At 34.8% G+C, this 24,794-nt stretch overlaps 3 protein-coding genes across 5 annotated transcripts; all 3 read right to left on the bottom strand.

Moving 5' to 3' along the window:
• Window positions 1–23: 23 nt before the first annotated feature.
• On the bottom strand, window positions 24–14,087 carry LOC131632130 (uncharacterized). Its single transcript, XM_058902906.1, has 10 exons — window positions 13,537–14,087; window positions 11,169–12,252; window positions 10,617–10,919; window positions 7,649–8,273; window positions 6,688–7,480; window positions 4,741–5,196; window positions 3,515–4,574; window positions 2,941–3,249; window positions 774–2,429; window positions 24–246 (listed from the first exon to the last, which is right to left on the bottom strand). The coding sequence occupies exons 1-9, from the start codon at window positions 13,986–13,988 to the stop codon at window positions 807–809; spliced, it is 6,705 nt and encodes a 2,234-aa protein (XP_058758889.1). The 5' UTR covers window positions 13,989–14,087; the 3' UTR covers window positions 24–246; window positions 774–806.
• LOC131632102 (disease resistance-like protein DSC1) lies at window positions 5,844–7,642 on the bottom strand. Its single transcript, XM_058902873.1, has 2 exons — window positions 6,680–7,642; window positions 5,844–6,301 (listed from the first exon to the last, which is right to left on the bottom strand). The coding sequence occupies exons 1-2, from the start codon at window positions 7,497–7,499 to the stop codon at window positions 6,291–6,293; spliced, it is 831 nt and encodes a 276-aa protein (XP_058758856.1). The 5' UTR covers window positions 7,500–7,642; the 3' UTR covers window positions 5,844–6,290.
• A 1,423-nt stretch (window positions 14,088–15,510) lies between the features above and the next one.
• LOC131632100 (disease resistance protein RPV1-like) lies at window positions 15,511–22,328 on the bottom strand. 3 transcript variants are annotated; one of them, XM_058902869.1, is made up of 6 exons: window positions 21,707–22,328; window positions 20,324–21,398; window positions 19,749–20,057; window positions 17,655–19,323; window positions 16,557–16,740; window positions 15,511–16,222 (listed from the first exon to the last, which is right to left on the bottom strand). In XM_058902869.1, the coding sequence occupies exons 1-4, from the start codon at window positions 22,153–22,155 to the stop codon at window positions 17,707–17,709; spliced, it is 3,450 nt and encodes a 1,149-aa protein (XP_058758852.1). In that variant the 5' UTR covers window positions 22,156–22,328; the 3' UTR covers window positions 15,511–16,222; window positions 16,557–16,740; window positions 17,655–17,706. The 3 variants fall into 3 exon arrangements, with proteins under 3 accessions (XP_058758852.1, XP_058758853.1, XP_058758851.1); XM_058902870.1 differs by lacking the exon at window positions 16,557–16,740; XM_058902868.1 differs by lacking the exon at window positions 15,511–16,222 and having other exon boundaries at window positions 16,439–16,740.
• Window positions 22,329–24,794: the final 2,466 nt, after the last annotated feature.

Raw genomic sequence — 24,794 nt, 5'->3', positions numbered from 1 at the left:
ACTAAACAATGTGGAAGAATGCTTAAAAAGAGTTTTGATAGATTGAATCTGTTGTACATTTGAAAATCGAAACGGTCTTCAAATTAAATGTCATGCCACAGCTAACTATTGCATACCCAAATACAACAAAATCACAAATTCAATTCAAATGAGCAGTCTCTCTCTCTATGACGATTGACGAGGGGGTGTTTAGAGTTCTCCTTGAAGTGCTGAAAATGATGTTTCAGAGTTGTGTCTACCAAATGTCTGAAATACAAATAACAACTTGTTATCTATTTACCAAATGAAACAATAGAGAAAGTAAAATCAAAGTTAAGTAGCTTGACAAGATCAATGATACTATGAGACTAATTTCTCTAGATTGATGAAGCAAAATGTTTAATTGTTTATAGGTTTGCAACTAAATGCACCAACCTAATTCACTGAAATTATTCAAAAGTCAAAACATTAATGGACATGTAAACATTTGATTTTATTTACCCGAACTATTCTAAAAATTTATTGTAGCCAAAATAGTAACAGATCAAGGAAATTGTAGTCATGGAAAAACAAAGCAAGTTAACATGTGCTGAATTGTTGATACCGGACATTTGAAAACTTATGTCAAGGAATCCATGGAATGCCACAAAAGTATTCAATTTAGAGTACTTGTGATTTGTTAATTAAAAAATGCCAAGATTGTGAATTATAAAACAAAATTTCAACATTTAAAGGTTGCAACAGAAAAATTGTTGGTGATGAGACAATTTATTCACAAAAGAAAAATTACTTACTTGTAACAACTACTCATCCGACTCAAATATTGTTCACATTTGGTTCTTTCGAATATACAGAGGACATATTGCACACTCTTTCACAATTACGTTTAATTGATAATCTGAGGGCCTAACATAATCATCACCTAGGATCTCAAAAGTGAAACTTTGGGCATGAATGAGCTTGTTGCAAATGGTTGCTCGGTCTAATTCATATTTCCATAGGAATGTGTGATCTCGGATGATAAATCTATCTCCCAGCATCCAATTCATATCGTCATGAAAAACGAATGGCTTACCATCTGATATAAAGCTTAATTTGTATGTAATGCTACTACCTCTTCTTGAGTCATCCATATCTTCACCTCCTAAAACAACACACAGAGCAAAACCAATGAGCCTGTTTTCACTGCACACATATTCATCATTATTTTTCACAGTTATTGAATGCCCGTGGCAACGGTGAAGGAACCAATCTGGAACTCTACTCCCCGGAAAACAAAAGACCGCTGACAGATATGCATTATCAGTGATCTTAATACATGCTTTGTTTACTATATAATTCCAAGAAAATGCATCTAACTCTTCACTGTTGGTGAGAAGAAATTCGTAGGAACCATCCATTTTGTCATTGGAATCAGACATGAGTGCCAACAATGAATTTCGCACCACTTTCTTAATGGATGTGCAATCAAATGCCAACAACTGAATTAGATTCTGTGGAAGCTTTGGAATACATTCAAGGCTTTTGCAATCACTTAAATTAAGTGATTTCAAACTTGAGAGATGAACCATACTCTCAGGAAGATTCACAATTCTGCTTCCTTGAAGTGAAATTTTAGTCAAGAATGACATACGACCAATGTCACTTGGGATTTCTGGAAAAATCCTAAGCATTGAGCAACCCGAAAAATCAAGTTCTGTCAACTTCAATTTGAAAATGCTGCTTGGAAAAGTTTCAAGTGATTTACAGTAGGTAATGTCTAACTTAACAAGTTTGCTGAGATTTCCAATGGAAGATGGAATAGTCTTAAGCTTTTTGCAACCTCGCAAACTCAATTCTTCAAGCCCGACCAAACGGTGTAGCGATGAAGGTAGTTCCTTTATTGCTGTTTTTTCTAAGTTGAGCACTTTTAGATTTTCTATAATCTCCTTGATTTCAGGTAACTCTTCCAACTTTAAACAATCACTGAGACAAAGTCTTGTTAGAAACTTCAAATTTATAAGTTCAGCTGGTAGGCATGTTAGGGACTCACATTCCGAAAGATCTAACAAACAAAGCTCACTGATACTTGAAAACATATCTGAATCCATATCCCCAATCCAGTCGCCTCCCTCAAAATTTGACTCATAGGAATTAACAATACTGTATGTTTGAACCACATCCGTTGTTCCGGTGATTAGAATTGTTTCAAGGTTGCGACAACCATGCAGAGCAACTAATCCGGTTGATCTTGATAGAATATTACTACGAATACTTAAACTCTTGAGTGATGTACATCCATCTACACATAACCGGTTAAGTTTGTGGAGGAAGTTAGAGGAGTACACTTTTTTCAAACTTACACAGCCACTGAGAATTATTTCTTCAATATTTGGAAACAAAGACAGGTCTGGTACTCCAATCATCTTCTGAGAACAGCTAAGGTTAAGTCTCTTCAAATTTGGTAAAGTCTAGAAAAAAAGAATAAGTCACCAACTATGAACTTGAACCCATTCAAAAAGTTGAATTGATTAATAAGAAAAAAAATTAACTGACATATAATTGACATATATTGATGGTATAATTCTTTTTATACTTAATGATGCATACCAATTAAATTTTTTAATATAAAGTAATTAAACACTTCAGTTACAATGTAAGTAATTTCTATTAAATCATAATGAAAAAATTAAATTGTTTTTAATTGTCAATTATAATATTGTTAAGAATAAGTTATATAGCCATTAGATACATTAGACTATATATCTATTAGATACATCTTTTGTTCAATGAATCTAAAAAATTAAATTTTTGCTTATAATAAGGAATAGAGGGAGTATAATAGATATTTTTAAGTTATAGTAATGTAAGAATAATTAAATTATTTTAAAAGTTATATATATGATTCAATATATAATATTTTTAAAATATAATTTATCATCAAAGTACAAAACACACAATATAAATCTTGAAACAAAATACCTGATCTCTCTTCCATAGTTGTTCAAGATCGCTTGAATGCATATCAAGTGCAACAAGATTATTTGGGCAAAAATCTTGCGGCAAAGATCTTTGAGGGAAACCAACCCAACCAAGAAATTTTAGATTATCTGGAAAACTATTAAGAAATGTATGAAATGTCACATTTGAGTAACTTTCAAACCAATAAGAATTATAGAACTTAATCATTCTGAGATTATGCATTTTCTTAAAAGTTTTGGCATGTAACTGAACTTCGTTTATTTTGCTTAAGTCCAATGCTATGCTCTGGATTGCATCTGTTCCCTGTCCCTAAACGCCAACAATGAAAATTATTAAAGATAAATAAACAGTAAAAAAGATTCCGTGAAATGTACTACTTTCTCTTGTCTTAAATATAAGCAAAAATTAAATAAATAAAAAATTAACGTAATTAGTTAAAAATTCTGATCAAATATATTAATCAATTTTAATTTATATTTGAAACTAAAGCTAGTAACTTTTAAGCATTTTGCAATATGTGTAAAATAAAGCTCATGAGAGAGATAGAGTAGATTTGAGGGGCTAACCAACATACCTTGTTCTTTTTTAAAACATTATATATATCTTCAGGTTTGTGCAATCGACTACGTTTTTCCGGATTATTGACACTTTGCTGTCGAACAACTTCATGTCCCATTTCTTGTATTCGATCATGCATCCAAACTCTACCTTCTAAAATAGATATAAGACACCTATCTTGAAGAACATCCATTCCAATACGAGTAGAAAAACCATAACAATCCAGTGTTTGAACCACACATTTCTCGGTTTCTCCTCTACAGAAACAAGCTATATCAAGAAATATATCTTTTTGTTCGTCGTCAAGTCCATCATAGCTCAATTTCAACACATTGAAAATTTTAGGCTCGGGATTCTTTTCAAGCTTTTGCAACTCACTTTCCCATGCTTCCTTTGCTCTACCCTGAAGAAATAGGCCCAAAACTTTAAGAGCTAATGGAACTCCTTTAGCATAATTTAATACCTTTTTTGTTAAACTCGCATAAGTTTCTATTGGTTCTTTTTGTTTAAAGGCATTTAAACAGAAGAGTTGTAGAGAATCTTTTTCGTTCATCTCAACTACGTGATACATTTCATCAACATTGGCATTCTTAAGTACTTGTTTGTCTCTACTAGTCACAATAATTCTACTCCCGTGGACAAAATTACTACATGTCCCAATTAAATCAATAAATTGATCAGAATCTTTGACATCATCAAAAACAAGAAGAACCTTTGTCTGTTTGAATCTAGAGGAAGTAATGTCTTGTTTATCAAGAAGGTGTGATAAGTATTTGCTTTTAACATTGTCTACTCCATATTTTTCTATTTCCTGTTGAACGTTTTTTACTATGCCTCTAGAATTAAAATGAGTTGCGAGTTTTTCATAAATTGCACCGGCAATTTCAGTTTTTCCTATCCCTCCCATACCCCATATTCCTATAATATGGACAGCCGATGACTCGAGGTGCAACAAGTTTTGGATTTGTTCAATATGCTTGTCAATTCCAATCTTTCCTTCATGATTATATAAGCCACAAGGACTCAACTTTTTCAGAATATCTTTCACAATCTCTTCAACAAGTGTGCTATCTGGCCTGGAGAATAATGCAAAAATTTAAAGCATTATTCTCATCTTCATACAAACTAAATGAAAAGAAACTTGAGTATGAACCCAAACACCCGCATAAAACTTGAGTATATATATATATCAGAACTACTACATATATAATAACGAGAAGAGCATGTAAATAAATTAGAGACCTGATTTTCTGTGAATCCCAGCCAGAGAGTTTAGCTACTTGGGTTAGAGCAGCCTTCCATGCGTCCACTTTGTCGCCTAATGGCAGATGTTTAACAAAATCGTCAGCATAACTCTTTTTCTGATGCCTAACATTTGACGGATCCACCCTATAGAAGACAGGTATCACTTCCCTTCCATATCTCTCCTTACATTCGAGTATCTTTGTGAGTTCATCTAAGCACCACGTAGAAGAAGCATAGTGTTTTGACAAAATAACCACATAAATAGCTGATTCTTCTATTGCTTTGCACAGTGCTGGAGAAATTTCTTCGCCCCTGACAAGTCTATTATCAATGAATGTTTCAATCCTTTGCCTACACAATTCTGCATGAAGATGACTGGTGAAGTTGTCACGAGTGTCCTCTCCTCTAAAGCTGAGGAACACATCGTACTTTGGATGAGACATAGCAATAGAACTATAGCAGAGCTATTGGTACCCGACAACGGATTCTTGGTTTTATTGTGTTGTGTGTCTTTTTCCTTTAGATAGAACAATCATTTATAAAGGCTTGATCATAGCTGAAACTTCCATGTCTTTTCTATATATATTGTTTTCTGCTTGACTTTGAATCAGCTACTGTAAGTCATATAAAAAGCTAGACACGCATTCAATAGATTTGGACCATTTCAAACCATTATTTAAGAAGAAAAATAAAAAACATCAAAATCAATAGGGTTATTGTTTTGGACTATTAGAGTTTGACCGGTTGATAAGGTGAGGAGATATTCCTAATACACCCACCCCCTCACGCCCAGCAATCTTTGGGCATGGGTGTATATTAACGGTGGACGGCCCATGGTCCAATCAATAGGCTCTGATATTATATAAGAGTTTGACCTAACTCATCCTTACAAAACCGGTTGGTAATGTGAGGAGTGTTCCTCAATATATACTCTTTCAATGCTCTATCTCCAACCAATGTGGGAGATCAGGATCTTTCTAATATGGACTAATCACCTACCGACAATATTAGGAAGATCCTAAAGTTCCACATTGGTTGGAGATAGAGCATTGAAAGATTATATATAGAGGGACACTCCTCACCTTACCAACCGGTTTTGTAAGGATGAGTTAGGTCAAACTCTAATAGACAATAATCGGCTATTCCATTTAAAACCATTTCTACTCCTTGACTTTCACATCACAGTTGTACAAAAATATAGGAGCATCGGATCAGTTGATCTCATACTAATAATTAAACAAGTGATCATAACGTGGAGAGCTCAAAAGTAGGAAAAGATGCTTGCACGTCAATATACACTGCTGTTGCATAACAAGAATTTTTCAAGAAATTACTTATTTCCTAAACAATGTGGAAGAATGCTTAAAAAGAGTTTTAATAGATTGAATCTGTTACATAATTTAATCAATTAAAATGTCAAACCACAACTAACTATTGCATACCCAAACATCAATAAATCACACATTCAATTTAAATGAGCAGTCTCTATGACAAGGGGTGATTTGTGTTCTCCTTTAAGTGCGGAAAATGGTGCTTCTGAGTTGTGTCTACCAAATGTCTGAAATACAAATAACAACTTGTTATCCATTTACCAAAATTAATCGATACAGAAAGTAAAATCAAAGTCAACGATATGAGGTTCATTTATAACAACAACAATCATTCGAAAGTCAAAACATTAGTTAACATGTATATTTGGAATATTGGGATTTTATTTAACCAAAAATTTTAAAATTTATGGTATCCAAAATGGTGACAGTTCAAAACATGTGCCAAGGAATCCATGAAATGCCATAAGAAGTATTCAGCTCAGGGTACTTATGATTTGTGAATTGCAAAATTGTGAATTTTACAACAAAATTTCAACATTTAAAGCTTGCAACAGAAAATTATATTGGAGATAAGACAATTTATTCACATAATAAAAATTACTTACTTCCATACAGAGGATGAATTCCACACTCGTTCACCATTATGTTTAATTGACAATCTGAGCGCCTAAAATAATCACCTATGATCTCAAAAGTGAAGTTTTGGGCATGAATGAGGTTGTTGCCAACGCTTGCTCGGTCTAATTGATATTTCCATAAGAATGTGTGATCTCGGATGATACAACTATCTTCTGGCTTCCAATTCAAATCGTCATAAAAAACGAATGACTTATCATCATATAAAAGGCTTAATTTGTATGTAATTCTACTGCCTCTTGTTCTTGTGTCATCACCTCCAAAAACAACACAGAGAGCGAAACCAATGAGCCCATTTTCACTGCACACATATCCATCATTATTTTTCACAGTTATTGAATGTCCCTGGCCTCGGTGAAGGAACCAATCCGGAACTCTACTCCCTGGAAAGCAGAAGAGCGCTGACCGATATCCATCATCAGCGATCTTAATCCATGCTTTGTTTACGATATAACTCCAAGAAGATGCGTCTAACTCTTCACTGTTGGTGAGACGGAATTCGTAGAAATCATCTATTTCGTCATTGTAATCTGACATGAGTTTCAACCATGAATTTGGCACCACTTTCTTAATGGATGTGCAATTTAATGCCAACAACTCATTTAGACATGGTGGAAGCTTTGGAATACATTCAAGGCTTTTGCAATCACTTAAATTAAGTGATTTCAAACTTGAGAGATGAACAATACTCTCAGGAAGATTCACAATTCTGCCTCCTTGAAGTGAAATTTTAGTCAAGAATGACATACGACCAATGTCACTTGGGATTTCTGTAAAAATCCTAAGCATTGAGCAACCAGAAAAATCAAGTTCTGTCAACTTCAATTTGAAAATGCTGCTTGGAAAAGTTTCAAGTGATTTACAGTAGGTAATGTCTAACTTAACAAGTTTGCTTAGACTTCCAATGGAAGATGGAATAGTCTTAAGCTATTTGCAACCTCGCAAACTCAATTCTTCAAGCCCAACCAAACGGTGTAGCGTTGAAGGTAGTTCCTGTATTGCTATTTTTTCTAAGTTGAGCACTTTTAGATTTTCCATAATCTCCTCGATTTCAGGTAACTCTTCCAACTTTAAACAACCACCGAGACAAAGTCTTGTCAGAAACTTCAAATTTATAAGTTCAGCTGGTAGGCATGTTAGGGACTCACATTCCGAAAGATCTAACCTACTGATACTTGGAAACATATCGGAATCTATATCCACATCCCCAATCCAGTCGCCTCCCTCAAAATTTGACTCATAGGAATTAAAACAACTGTATGATTGAACAACATCAGTTGTACTGGTGACTAAAATTGTTTCAAGGTTGTGACAGCCATACAGATGAACTGATCCAGTTGATCTTGATAGAATATTGCTAGGAATACTTAAACTCTTGAGTGATGTACAACCATCTGCATATAACCAGTTAAGTTTGTGGAGGATGCTAGAGGAGTAAACTTGTTCCAAACTTACACAACCACTGAGAATTATTTCTTCAATATTTGGAAACAAAGACAGGTCTGGTATTCCAATCATCTTCTGAGAACAGCTAAGGTTAAGTCTCTTCAAATTTGGTAAAGTCTAGAAAAAAAAGAATAAATCATCAACTATGAACTTGAACCCATTCATAAAGCTGAATAGGTTAATAAGAAAAGTGTACCAAATAACAGTGATGATAAAAAAAAATTGAAGTTTATATAGCAGGACTCAATTCAAGCTCTAGAATGATATGAAGACATGTTCACGAGGGGTGGCAAAACGGGTCCGGCCCGTGGGGAAAGCCCGTTATACCCGCACTTTTTCGCGGGGCGGGGGAGGTTTTAGGCCCGCTCCCTTTAGTATGCCCGCCCCGCCCTGCCCCGTTTTTTTGCGGGCATGAGCTTTTTCATTCAATTTTACTATTTTTAGGCCTAAAAGGTTCAATACCCGCGGGCTTTCCCCGCCCTCACTTTTTTGCGAGGCGGGACAAGGTTTTAGACCCGCACTCTCTAATATGCCCGTCGCGCCCCGTTTTTTCGCGGGCTTTTGCGGGGCGGGTCTAAACGGGGCGGGCATGCCCGTTTGCCACACACACGACTTTTTAAAATCACTTTACTTTTTGTTACAATGTTATAGTTACAAAGATTTCATCGGAGACTAATCTTTGTTGGAAAAATTGTTGAAATACGAGATGAATTATTTCTCTTCTCTTAACTAAATTTCTACTTTAAGAGGTCTAAATTATTACTTTGATCATGGTAAATTATATATATATATATATATATATATATATATATATATATATATATATATATATATATATATATATATATATATATATATATATATATATATATATATATATATATATATATATATATATATATATATATATTAATGAATACTATTAAATTACATGACTATAAATATTAAAGGGTTAAATATGTTTTTGTTCCCTATAATTATCTTAATTTTGGTTCTTAGTCCCTATAAAAAAATATCAGCTTTTAGTCCCTATAAAATTACTTTTGCACTCAGTTTTAATCCATATAGAAGGACTAAAACTGCGTACAAAAGTAATTTATAGAGACTAAAAGTCGATATTTTTTTTATAAGGACCAAAAGCCATTTTTGATAATTTTATAGGGACTACAAACATATTTAATCCAATATTAAATCATTTAATTTTTTGTATACATAATAATTGAAATTAAACGAGCTCCTGCTAGGGGTGGGAATAGGCTGAATCGAGTTAGGTTTTGCCAAGCCTAAGCCTGACCTACTAAAAAATTCAAAGCGTAAGCCTCACCTTTGGCCTACCAAAGGCTTATTTTTCAGCCCCAGCTTAACCTTTTCGAAGACCTTATTAGTCTATTTAAAAAGCCTATATCATTTGAGCATATGTAAATAAACACATCAACTAATGTTTAAATATACTTGAGAATCAAAAGTATAATGAAATTAAATATTTGTTTACATTGATTTATTTGATCTTAGATAATAGCATAAGTTTTGTGAGATTATTAGTTTTGGAGAATTTATGAAAACAACTTATAACATTATTCTTAAGATTTTTTCAACTTATTTTCACAAGTTCTTCAAGATAACTAAACTTTACTTTTGTATTTTATTATAAAGTAGAAAATATAATATAAAAAATAATAATAAATTTATTCATAAAATAGGTTGGCCTGATAGGCTTAAAAGGTTTTTTTCATGGTCTGTGGCCTAGCCTATTTAACTAAATAGGCTTATAAAAAAGCCTAAGCCTTCTCTACTTAAAAAAAAGTCTAGCCTGGCCTTGGCCTGTGTAGGCTAGGCCGTAGACCCCTGTTAGTTAGTCTGGCATATTCTCACTCCTTGCTCCTGCTAAGGAACAAAGGTTCGGGGAATACCGAATTCGATTTCTGGTGGGAACAATACTTGACCAGTGCCATGACCTCTCGGCACGAAATCTGAATTACTACGGCACCATTCCCCTATGAACTAGAGTGCATAAAGTAAAAAATAAAATAAAATAATGGAGATGATAAAACATGGTTGAATTGGTATAAACAAACATTCTATACGTAATTGATAGAGGCGTGCTTGTATTAACGTTTTATAAATCGCGTATCCTCTACGCGCAACTATAAAGATTAATCTCTCGAGTCAGAGATGACCACAATAGATGATAAAACTCTTTCTCAAAAAAATTAACATTGTTGCGTGTCCTGAGTTTCCAAGGACTCTTAGGTTTGTATTAAATTTAACATAATAAAACTTAATCATTTTATTTTAATTTATAATATTTTTAAGTTATAATAATTTATGAATATTTAAATTATTCTAAAAATTATATACAAGATTCAATATAAAATATTTTTTAAATATAATTCTATGATCGAAATATAATTCTATAATCAAAGCACAAAGGCACATAATATAAAGCTTGAAACAAAATACCTTATCTTTCTTCCAAAGTTGTTCAAGATCACTATAAGGCATATCAAGTGCAACAAGATTATCTGGGCAAAAGTCTTGCGGCAGAGATCTTTGAGGGAAACCATCCCAACTAAGAAATTTCAAATTATCCGAAAAACCATTCAAGAATGTATAAAAAGTCACATTTAAGTAACTTTTAAACCTATAAGGATCATAGAACCGGATCATTCTGAGATTAAGCATATTCTTAAAAGTTTCAGAATGTAATTTAACTTTCTTTATTTCGCCTAGGTTCAATAATATACCCTGGATTGCATCTGTTCCCTGTCCGTAAACACCATCAATGAGAATTATTAGAGATGAATAAGCAGTAAAAAGGATTCTATGAAATGTATTACTTTCTTTTTTTTCTTAAATATAAGCAAAAATTGAATAAAAAATTAATGTAGTTATTTAAAACATGATCAAATATATCAACTTAAGCTTTTAAGAATTTTACAAGTGAAAAATAAAACTAGTGAATGAGATAGAGAATGAGTTAGCAAGTTAAATTTGAGGGGCTAAAAATCATACCTTGTTCTTTTTTAAAACATCATATATATCATCAGGTTTGTGCAATCGATTACGTTTTTCCGGATTATTGACACTTTGTTGTCGAATAATTTCATGTCCCATTTCTTGAATTCGATCATGCATCCAAACTTTATCTTCTAAAATAGATATAAGACACCTATCTTGAAGAACATCCATTCCAATACGAGTAGAAAAACCATAACAATCCAATGTTTGAACAATAAGTTTCTCGGTTTCTCCTCTGTAGAAACAAGCTATATCAAGAAATATTTCTTTTTGTTCGTCATCAAGTCCATCAAAACTCAACTTCAAAATACTGAAAATTTTAGGATTGGGAATCTTTTTGAGCTTTTGCAACTCACTTTCCCATGCTTCCTTTGTTCTACCCTGGAGAAATAAGCCCAAAACTTTAAGAGCTAATGGAACTCCTTTAGCATAATTTAATACCTTTTCTGTTAAACTCGCATAAGCTTCTATTGGTTCTCTTTGTTTAAATGCATTTAAACAAAATAGTTGTAGAGAATCTTTATCATCCATCTGAACTACATGATACATTTCATCAACATTAGCATTCTTAAGCACTTGTTTGTCTCTACTTGTCACGATGATTCTACTCCCGTGGCCAAAATTACTACATGTTCCAATCAAATCAATAAATTGATCAGAATCTTTCACATCATCAAAAACAAGAAGAACCTTTGTACGTTTGAGCCTAGGATCAAATAAAAAGTTGAGTCCAGAGGAAGTAATGCCTTGTTGAACTAGAAGGTGTGATAAGTATTTGCTTTTTACATGGTCTACTCCATATATCTTTATTTCCTGTTGAACATTTTTAACTATGCCACTGGAACTAAAATGAGTTGCAAGTTTTTCATAGATTGCACAGGCAATTTCAGTTTTTCCTATCCCTCCCATACCCCATATTCCTATAGTACGAACTGTCGATGACTCGAGGTGCAACAAGGTTTGGATTTGTTCAATATGCTTGTCAATTCCAATATTTCCTTCATGATCATTTGAGATACAACTATTCAATTTTTTCAGAATATCTTTCACAATCTCTTCAACAAGTTTACTATCTGGCCTGAAAAATAATGCAAAAATTTAAAGCATTACTCTCATCTTCATAAAAACTAAATGAAAAGAAATTTGAGGGTGAACCAACACCTGCATAAAACAGTTTCACAACCAAATGATACTAGGATGTAACAACAATTAAAGACAACAAAAAATAAAGGACATAAGATATATTCACATATATAGGTGACATTTAAGGATTCTTCATAAATATTTAAGTTTGTTTAACTTGAATAAAATTAATATATATTATTCATTACAAAACTATAATTTAATTTTTTATATATATAAATTATATATCATAAATTTTTTTATTATTATTGGGAATTAAAAAGTCGACACCTCGAGTTAGGTCTCAACTCCGTCCCTAGTAGTGTTGTATTTTAGAGTCATCATTCAAGGATCAATCCTTGTCCCTTGAGTTATTGTCAAATGGGTACGTCTGAAAACTTAATCAACCACTTATAAAGATGTTTCGTGGTGGAACAGAAATCGTTCGGCGAATGATAAAGTAGTGTTTTGCTACGGTGGATTTGGGCTTCCGGTGTGGTGAGAGGTTGTTGACATGGAAAGTTAACACTCTAACGCGAAATCAGTGAGAAAATAAGAAGTGATGTGAGAATGAAAATGGATTTTGATTACTTGAGAATGACGCATTTTCTCTCTTATATAGTGGGAGAGGCTTTAACCAAAAACATTGAGTGCGACGTGCACCATAATTAGCCGTCAAATTGATATGGATGTCTGGTGAGCCATGATATTCCTGAAGGAGAAATTACCTACTTTAGAGGTAATAGATGAGTCAATGTTTTTCATGATCGCTACCATCGCTTTGCCACTGGGCTGTTTGTCCTGGGCCTTTGTGAGCAACACATAACAGTTGCCCCTATACTTGTTAAAAGGAACAATGATAGCCCTGTATTTGTAGGATTATTTGTGGTGTTTAGAATACTTTGGGCTTGATCAGAGAAGTCCTGTGTGTATTTTTCGGAGAAATTGGAGATCCTTCTCTCATTCTAAAAATAAGGTATTTATAGAGGCACCTTGGATCTAGGCTAGAAAGCTAGAAAGTGGCTTGCCCTAGCTTCATGACTAAGGAATGTGGCCATCAGAGGACTTGATCTTCTATAATAAATAATGCTCATATTTACACCATCATTAATTACTCTCTCTATCTCATTCTTGTGATTTCTCCCCTCTTCACACTCAATTATTCACCACTCTTGTGATTGCTTGTTCCAACACTTATTAATAAAAAAACGTGAGAAGAACGTGTAAATAAATTAATGACCTGATTTTCTGAGAATCCAAGCCAGAGAGATTAGCTACTTGGGTTAGAGCAGCCTTCCATGGGTCCACTTTGTCTCCAAATCGTCGTTGATGTTTAAATAAATCGTCTGCATAACTCTGTCTCTGATGCCTAACATTTGACGGATCCACTTTGTAGAAGACAGGTATCACTTCCCTTCCATATCTCTCCTTACATTCTAGTATCTTTGTGAGTTCATCTAAGCACCAAGTGGAAGAAGCATAGTGTTCCGACAAAATAACCACATAAATCGCTGATGCTTCTATTGCTTTGCACAGTGCTGGTGAAATCTCTTCGCCTCTGTCAAGTTTATCATCATCTATGAATGTTTCAATCCTTTGCCTACACAATTCTGCACGAAGATGACTCGTAAAGTTGTCACGAGTGTCCTCTCCTCTAAAGCTGAGGAACACATTGTACTTTGGATGAGACATAGCAATAGAACTATAGCAGAGCTATTGGTACCCGACAATGGATTCTTGGTTTTATTGTTGTGTGCCTTTTTCCTTTAGCATAAACAATTATTTATAAGGACTTGATCATAGCTGAAGCTTCCATGTCTTTTCTATGTATATTGTTTTCTGCTTGACTTTGAATCAGCTACAGTAAGTCATATAAAAAGCTCGACACGCATTCAATAGATTTGGACCATTTCAATATATAAGAAGAAAAAAACAAGAGTTGTACAATTAAAAAGTCTAATTTACAGTATAATAACATTGTTCAACTTTTCTTGGTATCTACTACTGCTTCCTGTCCTTATAATAAAATTAAAAAATAAAAAACATCAAAATCATTAGGGTTGTTGTTTTGGAGTAATCACCTACCGACAATGACCGGCTATTCCATTTAAAACCATTTCTACTCCGTGACTGTCAGATCACAGCTCTACAAAAATACAGGAGTATCAGAGCAGTTGATCTTCATCCAACGATCACCCACGCTCTACACCGGATATACGGGATACTAGGGGTGTTCGCGGTGCGGTTTTGGCGGTTTTTACTTAAAAAATCATCCGAACCGCAAGAGAAAAAAGTATGCGGTTTGGTTTGGTTCGGTTGGGTTTTAGAAATAAAACCGAACCAAACCAAACCAAACTAATGCGGTTTGGATTGGTTCGGTTGGTTCGGTTTTTTTACGAAAATTTATTGAGTCATACATATAAATATAGATGACAACATAATTTTATATTTAGTCATTTATGCGTTATCAATTAACAACGAAATTCATCATATTTGGATAACAACTCTCCATTTAATATACAAAAATAAGATTAGATAAAAGTGGAATAAAAAACATAAAATAGTAACATAAAACAATATCAAAAACATTATATTGAAATAGAAAAAAAAATGACAGATTAAAGAAGATGAAAAAGAAAGAGTAGAAGATATGAGAGATTATATAAGAAGAGGAACATTAAAAACGTAATTGGAAGAGAGAACAACGTAATTGGAAGAGAGCACAGTAGAATAAAAATAATAATATAAAAAAGAAAAAACTTAAGAGATGAAAGTCTAGAAAAGAAGAGGTGATATGTAATTGGAAAAGAAGATGAGAAGAAGGCGCAATACCGCTAGGAGAGATTTGAGAAGACTTAAAGTGAAACCTTAAGTGTGGGGAAGAGAAAACCATTTGAAATCATAAAGCTAAGGCATAATATGTTTGAGTTTGGGTTGGATATAGGTTAAGTGAAATTTGAGGGTTGTAACATAATGCGGTTTGGTTCGGTTTGGTTTGGTTTGTAAAATTCAAACCGCAAACCGAACCGAACCGCGCGGTTTGTTAAAAAATGACCCAAACACATCCGAACCAAATGCGGTTTTTTGCGGTTTCGGTTTGGTTTGGTTCGGTTTTGCGGTTTTCTATTGGACCGGTTTGGTTTTGAACACCCCTACGGTATACCACTTCAACGACATCTCCTATATAACTGTGATCAGAGTCACACATAGTTACAATTCTACTTATAATTAAAACGTTTTAACTTAATCTCATATAACTTGAGCATCAAAGTATTAATATTTTTTTACATGTATCTCTAGTCACCATGTCAAAAGAATTTTCACTGTGATCTTCATTAACATACTAATCATTTTCTGCTCCAGTATGGAAAAGTGGCGTCTCCCTGCTAGTCATCGTCCAAGGGAGCTTCCCTCTCACCACCGTCACCGTCCATGAAGGAGACACAAACAGAACTCTACTGAAGAGTGTGTCACTCGCCATCAACGGAACCCGTTCACAAAACGGATCACTGAGTGCATCATCCCTAAGTATTTAAAGAAATCCCCAAAGGTGGAGACTTATGACGGTACTAGAGACCTCACCGAGTACTTCGTGCATGTGGACACAATTTTAGTTACCATCAGGACAGGAGCGGAGTAAAGTGAAAACTTTTGGTTCTCACATTTTATAGAGCCGCCATGACTTGGTTTAAGGGTCTCAAAGATAACTCCATTATCTCTTGCAGAACAATATGCAAAGAATTCACATCACACTTCACCTCCTGAAAGCGTAAACAGAAAGACAATTGTCGTACTTAACGCCATTTTGTCGAGGAACAAGGGACCCTGATCCTGGTTCTTAGAGTACACCATTTCGAATACGTCTATAGAAAGAACCATGCAAGAGTATGCTAATACATAGTTCAAAGAATCCGAGGTGAAATATCCTAAAGCCAAGAAGGATAATTTAAGTCAGACAAATTCTCTATTCAACCACGAACATTTTGTATTTCTCAACATTTCAATTCTGTAAGCATGTTTAGAATCAAGAAAATGGATGACTCGAATAATGAAATGAATTACGTTGTATTTTATATTCTACTCTCTTTAATGTACATGTACTACAGAACTTAACTCAAGAATCATAGGATTAACTGGACAAGTTATAATAAACAAATTTACTAAACAGTGTGGAAGAATGCTTAAAAGGAGTTTCAATACAATGAATCTGTTCGATAATTTAACCAATTGAGGCCTTAAACCTTATTCAAAATACTGTACATTTTAAAATTGAAACGATCTTCAAATTAAGTGTCAAGCCACAGCTAACTATTGCATACTCTCGACAAGGAGAAATTGCACATTCAATTTAAATGAGTAGACAATCTCTAGGATGAGGGATGATCTGTGTTCTCCTCGAAGTGCAGAAAATAATGTTTCCTTCTGAGTTATGTTTATCAAATGTCTGAAACACAAATAACCACTTGTCATCTATTTAATTACCAAAATCTATCCATATACAGACATTAAAATCAAAGTTAACTAGCTTGACAAGATCAATGTGTTAGGAAAAACCAACGCATATAGAAAAGAGAAACACAATTACAACTTGAGAACATAACTCCAAAACTGGAGAAAAAACTACTGTCGGTGTAAAATGACAATTAAAGAATAATATTATGGCAAAATTGTAGTAACACGTAATCTACCCTCAACTACTATTATTCTCCAACGTAAATATTTAACTACAATTCACTACACTCTAACAAAGATTATAATGAAAAATATTTAAAAAAAATCAAATAAAAGTTGAAATTGTATTTGACCAATGCATTTTATAATGAAAACTCGAATCCATTATATACCCTTCAACTCTCTCTACCCTTAATAATTAAGTGATGTGAAATATTTCTTAAGATGTATATTTTCAACCAGCACTAACACAATGGTATGAGATTAATTGCTCTAGATTGATGAAGCAAAATATTTAATTGATTATAGGTTTACAACTAAAGGTACCAAACTAACTCAATGATACGTTCAGTAATGACAACAAAGTATTCAAAAGTCAAAACTCTAACATCTAAACTTGGAATTTTATTTACCCAAAGGATTCTAAATATCCTCCATTTAGGAAGTTGTAGTCATGAATAACAAAGCAAGTTAACATGTGCTGAATTGTTGATACCAGAGACTTCAAAACATGTATCAAGGAATCCAGGGAATGCCACAAAAAGAATTCAATTTAGAGTACTTGTGATTTGTGAAATTAAAAATCTCAAAATTGTGAATTACACAACAAAATTTCAACACTTATAGGTTGCAACAGAAAAACTATTGGTGATGAGACAATTTATTCACAAAAGAAAAATCTCTTACTTGTAATAACTAGCCATCCATCTTCTTTTGTTTTTTTTTCCACTAAACTGAATTATTGTGCAGCTTTGCTTGCATTCGGTTCTTTGGTAATAAACAGAGGACGTAATCCACACTCTTTCACCTTGACGTTTAATTGATAACGTGAGGGCCAAATTTCACCTAGGATCTCAAAATTGATGTTGTAGGCATCAAAGAAACTATTGCTAATTCTTGCTAAGTCAATTTGATGATTCCATATAAGCGTGTGATTTTGGATGAAAGACCTATCTCGATACTCACAATTCAACTTGCCATATGAAAAGTCTAGCTTACTATCAGATATAAAGCTTAATTTGTATTCAATGCCTCTAACTCCTATTCTTGTGCCATCCATGACTTCATCTCTAAAAACAAAACAGAGAGCAAAACCAATGAGCTTCTTTTCACTGCACAAATGTTCATAATTACTTTTCACAGTTATTGAATGTCCCTGGCAACGGTGAATGAACCAATCCGGAACCTTACTCCCTGGAAAACAGAAGAGCGCTGACAGATATGCATTATCAGTGATCTTAATCAATGCTTCGTTTACTATATAACTCCAAGAAGATGCCTCTAACTCTTCACTGTTGGTGAGATGGAACTCGCAGATACTATCCATTTCGTCATTGGAATCAGACATGAGTTTCAACAATGGATTTTGCACCACTTTCTTAATGGATGTGCAATCAAATGCCAACAACTCATTTAGACATGGCGGAAGCTTTGGAATACATTCAAGGCTTTTGCAATCACTTAAATCAAGTGATGTCAAACTTGAGAGATGAACCATACTGTCAGGAAGGGTCACAATATTGGTTCCTCGCAGTGAAATTTCAGTCAAGGATGATAATACACCAATGTCAGATGGGACTTCTGGAAAGGTCCTAAGCATTGAGCAACCATTAAAATCAAGTGCTGTCAACTTCAATTTGAAAATGCTGCTTGGGAAAGTTTCAAGTGAGTCACAGTAAGTAAGGTGTAATTTGAGAAGTTTGCTGAGATTTCCAATGGAAGATGGAATAGTCTTAAGCTTTCTGCAACCTCGCAAAGTCAATTCTTCAAGCCTAACCAAATGATGCAATGATGAAGGTAGTTCTGTAATTGCTGTACCGTCTAAGTGAAGCGCTACTAAGTTTTCTATAGAACCACTGAGACGAAATCTTGTTAGAAACTTCAAATTGAAGAATTCAGCTGGTAGGCATGTTAGGGACTCACATTCCAACAGATCTAAGCAACAAAACTCGTTGAAATTTGAAAACATCCTTTTATATATATCACCCAAAAACCCGTAGCCTCTCGCAAAATATGAATCTATTACTGTTTTATCATCAAATTCGCAGTTTAAATATCCATATACATCAGTTGAACTGGTGATTAAAATTGTTTCAAGGTTGCGACAACCATACAGATGAACTGATCCAGTTGATCTTGATAGAATATTGCTAGGAATACTTAAACTCTTGAGTGATGTACAACCATCTGCATATAACCAGTTAAGTTTATGGAGGATGCTAGAGGAGTAAACTTGTTCCAAACTTAGACAACCAGTGAGAATTATTTCTTCAATATTTGGAAACAAAGACAGGTCTGGTAATCCAATAATCTTCTCAGAATAGCTAAGGTCAAGTCTCTTCAAATTTGGTAAAGTCTAGAAAAAAAAGAATAAATCATCAGCTATGAAATTAAACCCATTCAAAAAGTTGAATTGATAAATAAGAAAAGTGTAACAAATAAATAACAATGATGATAAAAAAGAAATTAAAATTTAACACATAAATATTCAACTAAGAATAAATATAAATCCAAGGCCAGGTTCAAAGGCAGAACCCTCTTAATTAGAGGGAAGAGATCATACCGTCTCAACTAAATGATCTTGAGTTTGTATTAAGTTTAACATAACAAAATTAAACCATTTTATTTAATTTTAATTTATAATAATTTGAAGTTATAGTAATTTATAAATATTTAAATTATTTTCAGAATTATATATATGATTTAATATATAATAGTTTAAAAATATAATTCTATCATCAAAGCACAAAAGCACATAATATGAAGTTTGATAGCAAATACCTGATCTCTCTCCCATAGTTGTTCAAGGTCGCTTGAAGGCATATCAAGTGCAACAAGATTATTTGGACAAAAATCTTGCGGCAAAGATTTTTGAGGGAAACCAGTCCAACCAAGAAATTTTAAATTATCCGGAAAACTATTAAGAAATGTATGAAATGTCACATTTGAGTAACTTTCAAACCAATAAGTTTTGTAAAACTGAATCATTTTGAGATTATGCATTTTCTTAAAAGTTTTGGCATGTAACTGAACTTTTTTTATTTTGTTTAAGTCCAATACTATGCTCTGGATTGCATCTGTTCCTTGTCCCTAGACACCAACAATGAAAATTATTAGAGATGTAAAAAGGATTCCTACTATTTTCTCTTGTCTTAAATATAAGCAAAAATTAAATAAAAAAATGTAATTAATTTAAAATTCGGATCAAATATATCAACTCACTTTAATCAATTTTTATTTATATTTGAAACTAAAGCAAGTAACTTTTAAGCATTTTGCAATAGGAGTAAAATAAAACTCATTAGAGAGATAGAAAATGAGTTATCAAGTTAGATCTGAGTGGTTAACAAACATACCTTGTTCTTTGTTAAAACATCATATATATCATCAGGTTTGTGTAATCGACTACGTTTTTCCGGATTATTGACACTTTGTTGTCGAACAATTTCATGTCCCATTTCTTGTATTCGATCATGCATCCAAACTCTACCTTCTGAAATAGATATAAGAGACCTATCTTGAAGAACATCCATTCCAATACGAGTAGAAAAACCATAACAATCCAATGTTTGAACTACACATTCCTCGGCTTCTCCTCTACACAAACAAGCTATATCAAGAAATATATCTTTTTGTTCGTCGTCAAGTCCATCATAACTCAATTTCAACACATTGAAAATTCCAGGCTCGGGAATCTTTTCAAGCTTTTGCAACTCACTTTCCCATGACTCCTTTGCTCTATCCTGAAGAAATAAGCCCAAAACTTTAAGAGCTAGTGGAACTCCTTTAGCATAATTTAATACCTTTGTCGTTAAAGTCACATAAGTTTCTCTTGGTTCTTTTTGTTTAAAAGCATTTAAGCAGAAGAGTTGTAGAGAATTGTTATCATCCATCTCAACTACGTGATATATTTCATCAACATTGGCATTCTTAAGCACTTGTTTGTCCCTACTAGTCACAATGATTCTACTTCCGAGGCCAAAATTACTACATGTCCCAATTAAATCAATAAATTGATCAGAATCTTTCACATCATCAAAAACAAGAAGAACGTTTGTCCGTTTGAGCCTCGGATCAAATGAAACGTTGAAACGTTTGTCTTGTTGAACTAGAAGGTGCGATAAGTATTTGCTTTTTACATGGTCTACTCCATATAGTTTTATTTCCTGTTGAACATTTTTAACTATGCCACTAAAACTAAAATGAGTTGCGAGTTTTTCATAGATTGCACCAGCAATTTCAGTTTTTCCTATCCCTCCCATACCCCATATTCCTAGAATACGAACAGTTAATGACTCGAGGTGCAACAAGGTTTGAATTTGTTCAAGATGTTTGTCAATTCCAATCTTTTCTTCATGATCATTTGAGGCACAACTACTCAATTTTTTCACAATATCTTTCACAATCTCTTCAACAAAATTGCTATCTGGCCTGGAAAATAATACAAAAATTTAAAGCATTATTCTCATCTTCATAAAATCTAAATGAAAAGAAACTTGAGTATGAACCCAAACAACATAAAATTGTTTCACAGCCAACAGATACTAGGATGTAACAAGAAAGACAACAAAAATTTAATAAGAAAGGACATTGGATATATTCACACATGTAAGTGACATTTAAGGATTCTTCATAAAAACTTAAGTTTGTTTTATAAATATACAAAATTATAATTTAAATTTTTTTATAAATTATATATATAAATAATAATAACAAGAGCATATAAATAAATGAGTGACCTGATTTTTTGTGAATCCCAGCCAGAGAGATTAGCTACTTGGGACAGAGCAGCCTTCCATACGTCCACTTTGTCCCCAAAACATAGATGATGTTTAACAAAATCGTCAGCATAACTTTGTCTCTGATGCCTAACATTTGACGGATCCACCCTATAGAATATAGGTATCACTTCCCTTCCATATCTCTCCTTACATTCCAGTATCTTTGTGAGTTCTTCCAAGCACCATGTGGAAGAAGCATAGTGTTCTGACAAAATGACCACATAAATAGCTGATTCTTCTATTGCTTTACACAGTGCTGGAGAAATCTCTTGGCCCCTGACCAGTCTATTATCTATGAATGTTTCAATATTTTGTCTACGCAATTCTGCATGAAGATGACTAGTGAAGTTTTCGCGAGTGTCCTCCCCTCTAAAGCTGATGAACACATCATATTTTGAATGAGACATACTAGCAGCAATAACACACTATAGTTGAAATTCTTGGTTTTGTGCTACTTGCATTATAGCGTCAACATTAATACTACTTGCTCACGAAACTTCCATGGAATTTCTCTCTTTCTCTCCTCTTGTCTGCTTGACTTTGCATTTGCTACAGTAAGTCATGCATTGCTTGAGAGCCACTCACTCATTATCTCATATATCTGTATTATCCGTGGAAACGTGGCTCAATACAAACTACTTTTTCTCTTTCAACTAGTAAGTAACCCGTGCGTGTGCACGGGTTACGCGCATTTGTTTCAGATATATATTTTTTAATAGAAAAATGTCTGGTACCCGTTAAAAAATAATAATTGAATGTATAGAAATATGTCTGGTACCCATGAAAAAATAATAATTGAATGTATAGAAAAGTGTCTCGTACCCGTGAAAAAATAATAATTGAATGTATAGAAAAATGTTTGATCCCGTAAAAAAAATTAATTAAATGTATAGAAAAATATCTGGTACCCGTAAAAACATTTAGATCAATAAAAATTTGTAATATAAAATATGTGAATAATAGAAGATAAAAAAATATAATAAAAAATAAAAGCTAAAAAAATTATGAAGAAAAATTAAAGAGAAATCTTACCCGTGAAAAATAATAATTGAATGTATAGTTAATAAAAAATATTTTGAACAGTAATTTCATGTCCCGTTAATAATCAATATTTTGATCAATAACTTCATGTTCTCATGTACAAATATTAGTTTTATCAATAACTTCATGTACTCGTGTACCTTAAAAAATATTTTGATCAGTAACTTCATGTCCCGTTAACAATCAATATTTTGATCAGTAATTTCATGTCCCATTAATAATCAATATTTTGATCAATAACTTCATGTTTCATGTACAAAAGGTTTAGTAAAACATTATCTTATTTTTGCATCACATTTTATACACTAAAACTGATCGTACCTGATCAGAAGAGTCGTCAAGGCCTGCTCGGATGCTGGGTCTTCGTGAAGTGAGGGGGGGTGTACCTGCAAGGTACTCCGATGCCAAAATGAGTAGAGGAGCAAAGGAGAGCAAGTACAAGCTAGAGGTTAGAAAGAATTGAATCCCTGACCCTCTAGTGAAAGAGGGTATTTATAGCCCTCAGCGCTGGGCCATGATCACGCTAGTGGGCTGGATTCCCAGGCCCAACTAGGAGACTGCCAGGTTTCCTGGGCGGAAATATCGGAGGTGCGTGATGCCCTCTGTCCTGGTTAACCGCTCCGGAATCTAAGGGTGACGCGGTCTTCTAGGGACCACAAGGACTCTGCATTATTCGGAGGGTTGGATATGAAGTAGTCCCGCGAGGAGCAGGGTCCTCGGCGGGGAGGGCGCTCACGGAGAGCATGGTCCTCGGCAGAGATGTCAGCGGGAGACACCAACGCCGAGCAAGGAGGTGACGAGCACCATTAAGCTGGATGGAGAGTGCAGCATGGTTTGGGCCTCGAAGGTCAAGTGGGCCGAAGCTACATTGGGCCTAATCTCGGCCCAGTCCAGAACAGGAGCCCCCCAAGTTGGAGTCTTCTGGTCAAGAGGCTGCGACTTTGTTGATGCTCGGCCTCGCGACGATATTCGCCCTCGGTGGGATAGGCACTCGCCGAGTGGATCTGCTTGGACGGGAATGGCTTCGGGAACCCGAGCGAAGAGCTACGCGTGTGACGCACGTGCTGACGTGGCATAGGCAATGATGGCCTAGGGGCTAGGTGGCGGCGCATGAGAGGTAGTGTCAGACGACGCGACGTTTCGTCTTCTGAGATTTTCCCTATAAAAGGGGGTGAGTTCCCTCATTTTAAGCGTTTTTTCTCTCTCTTCGCGTGCTCGGCTTCGGAAAAGCGCTTCTCGGAAATAGCTGATCATCTTTGCAGTTCGTGATAGCCCACGTCTCCCACCGAGGATTTCATTCCGACCACCTTCGTCATGTCATCATCAGGTATGTTTACGAATTGCTCGCCGTTTTTATGTTTTGCCTTGTGGTTTCGAGAGCAAGCGGCCTTTCGCCGTTATTACTGTCCTCGCCATCTACGTCGGCTGAGCCCTACGCGCAGTCGACACTCCTGCCTCGGGTTATCCAAGGGATGCTCGGGGTTGAGTCTGTAAGCTAGACGCCCGGGGGTCGCTTCCGCTTTTGTTAAGTTTTTGGCGTGGGTCCTCGGCTGACGGATGGGTGTATCCTCGATGAGGGGTTTAGCCGGGGGCTCTGTCGCTCCTGCTCTACCCTTTCGCTTGTGTTGCGGTGGAAGGGTGGATTTGATGAACCGTCGAATTCATTTTTTCCTTCTGCATGCAGGTGAATCTGATTCGAGTTCCAGTTCGGGGCCTAGTTCGGAGTCTGGCTCGTGGGCCAACGGTTCGGAAGAGACGGCCGCGAGTAGCTCCGATGTTGAGATAATCGAGGTCCAAAGTACACCGCCTGCGACTGCTGCCGAGGAGGATCAGGAAAATTCCCCCGGGTCTGAAGCCGAGGGGGGCGTCTCTCCCATGCCGCTCTTCAATTATGAGTGTCCCCATGACCCGAGCTGGGTGGCTGACAAGCCGATGGCGGTAGTGTCTCGATATACTGAATCTTTGCTCGGGGCTCACAGGGAGGTTGAAATTCGGGTGACGGTGA

This window comes from Vicia villosa, unplaced genomic scaffold (genome assembly GCF_029867415.1).
Source record: "Vicia villosa cultivar HV-30 ecotype Madison, WI unplaced genomic scaffold, Vvil1.0 ctg.000910F_1_1, whole genome shotgun sequence".
Taxonomy (NCBI): Eukaryota; Viridiplantae; Streptophyta; class Magnoliopsida; order Fabales; family Fabaceae; genus Vicia; species Vicia villosa.
The sequence above is the reverse complement of the archived record's forward strand: the minus strand, read 5'-3'. Positions and strand labels throughout refer to the sequence as shown.

What these genes read in the sequence shown, in the direction of transcription:
- LOC131632102 (XM_058902873.1), bottom strand. Translation starts at nt 7,499, where the DNA reads ATGCTTAGGATTTTTACAGAAATCCCAAGTGACATTGGTCGTATGTCA.
- LOC131632130 (XM_058902906.1), bottom strand. Translation starts at nt 13,988, where the DNA reads ATGTCTCATCCAAAGTACAATGTGTTCCTCAGCTTTAGAGGAGAGGAC. An exon ending in ATGTTTTAAAAAAGAACAAG is followed by an intron (nt 10,920 to 11,168) that starts GTATGATTTTTA and finishes GTTTACGGACAG; the next exon opens with GGAACAGATGCAATCCAGGG. An exon ending in AACTTTGGAAGAAAGATAAG is followed by an intron (nt 8,274 to 10,616) that starts GTATTTTGTTTC and finishes TTTTTTTTCTAG; the next exon opens with ACTTTACCAAATTTGAAGAG.
- LOC131632100 (XM_058902869.1), bottom strand. Translation starts at nt 22,155, where the DNA reads ATGTCTCATTCAAAATATGATGTGTTCATCAGCTTTAGAGGGGAGGAC. An exon ending in ATGTTTTAACAAAGAACAAG is followed by an intron (nt 20,058 to 20,323) that starts GTATGTTTGTTA and finishes GTTGGTGTCTAG; the next exon opens with GGACAAGGAACAGATGCAAT. An exon ending in AACTATGGGAGAGAGATCAG is followed by an intron (nt 19,324 to 19,748) that starts GTATTTGCTATC and finishes TTTTTTTTCTAG; the next exon opens with ACTTTACCAAATTTGAAGAG.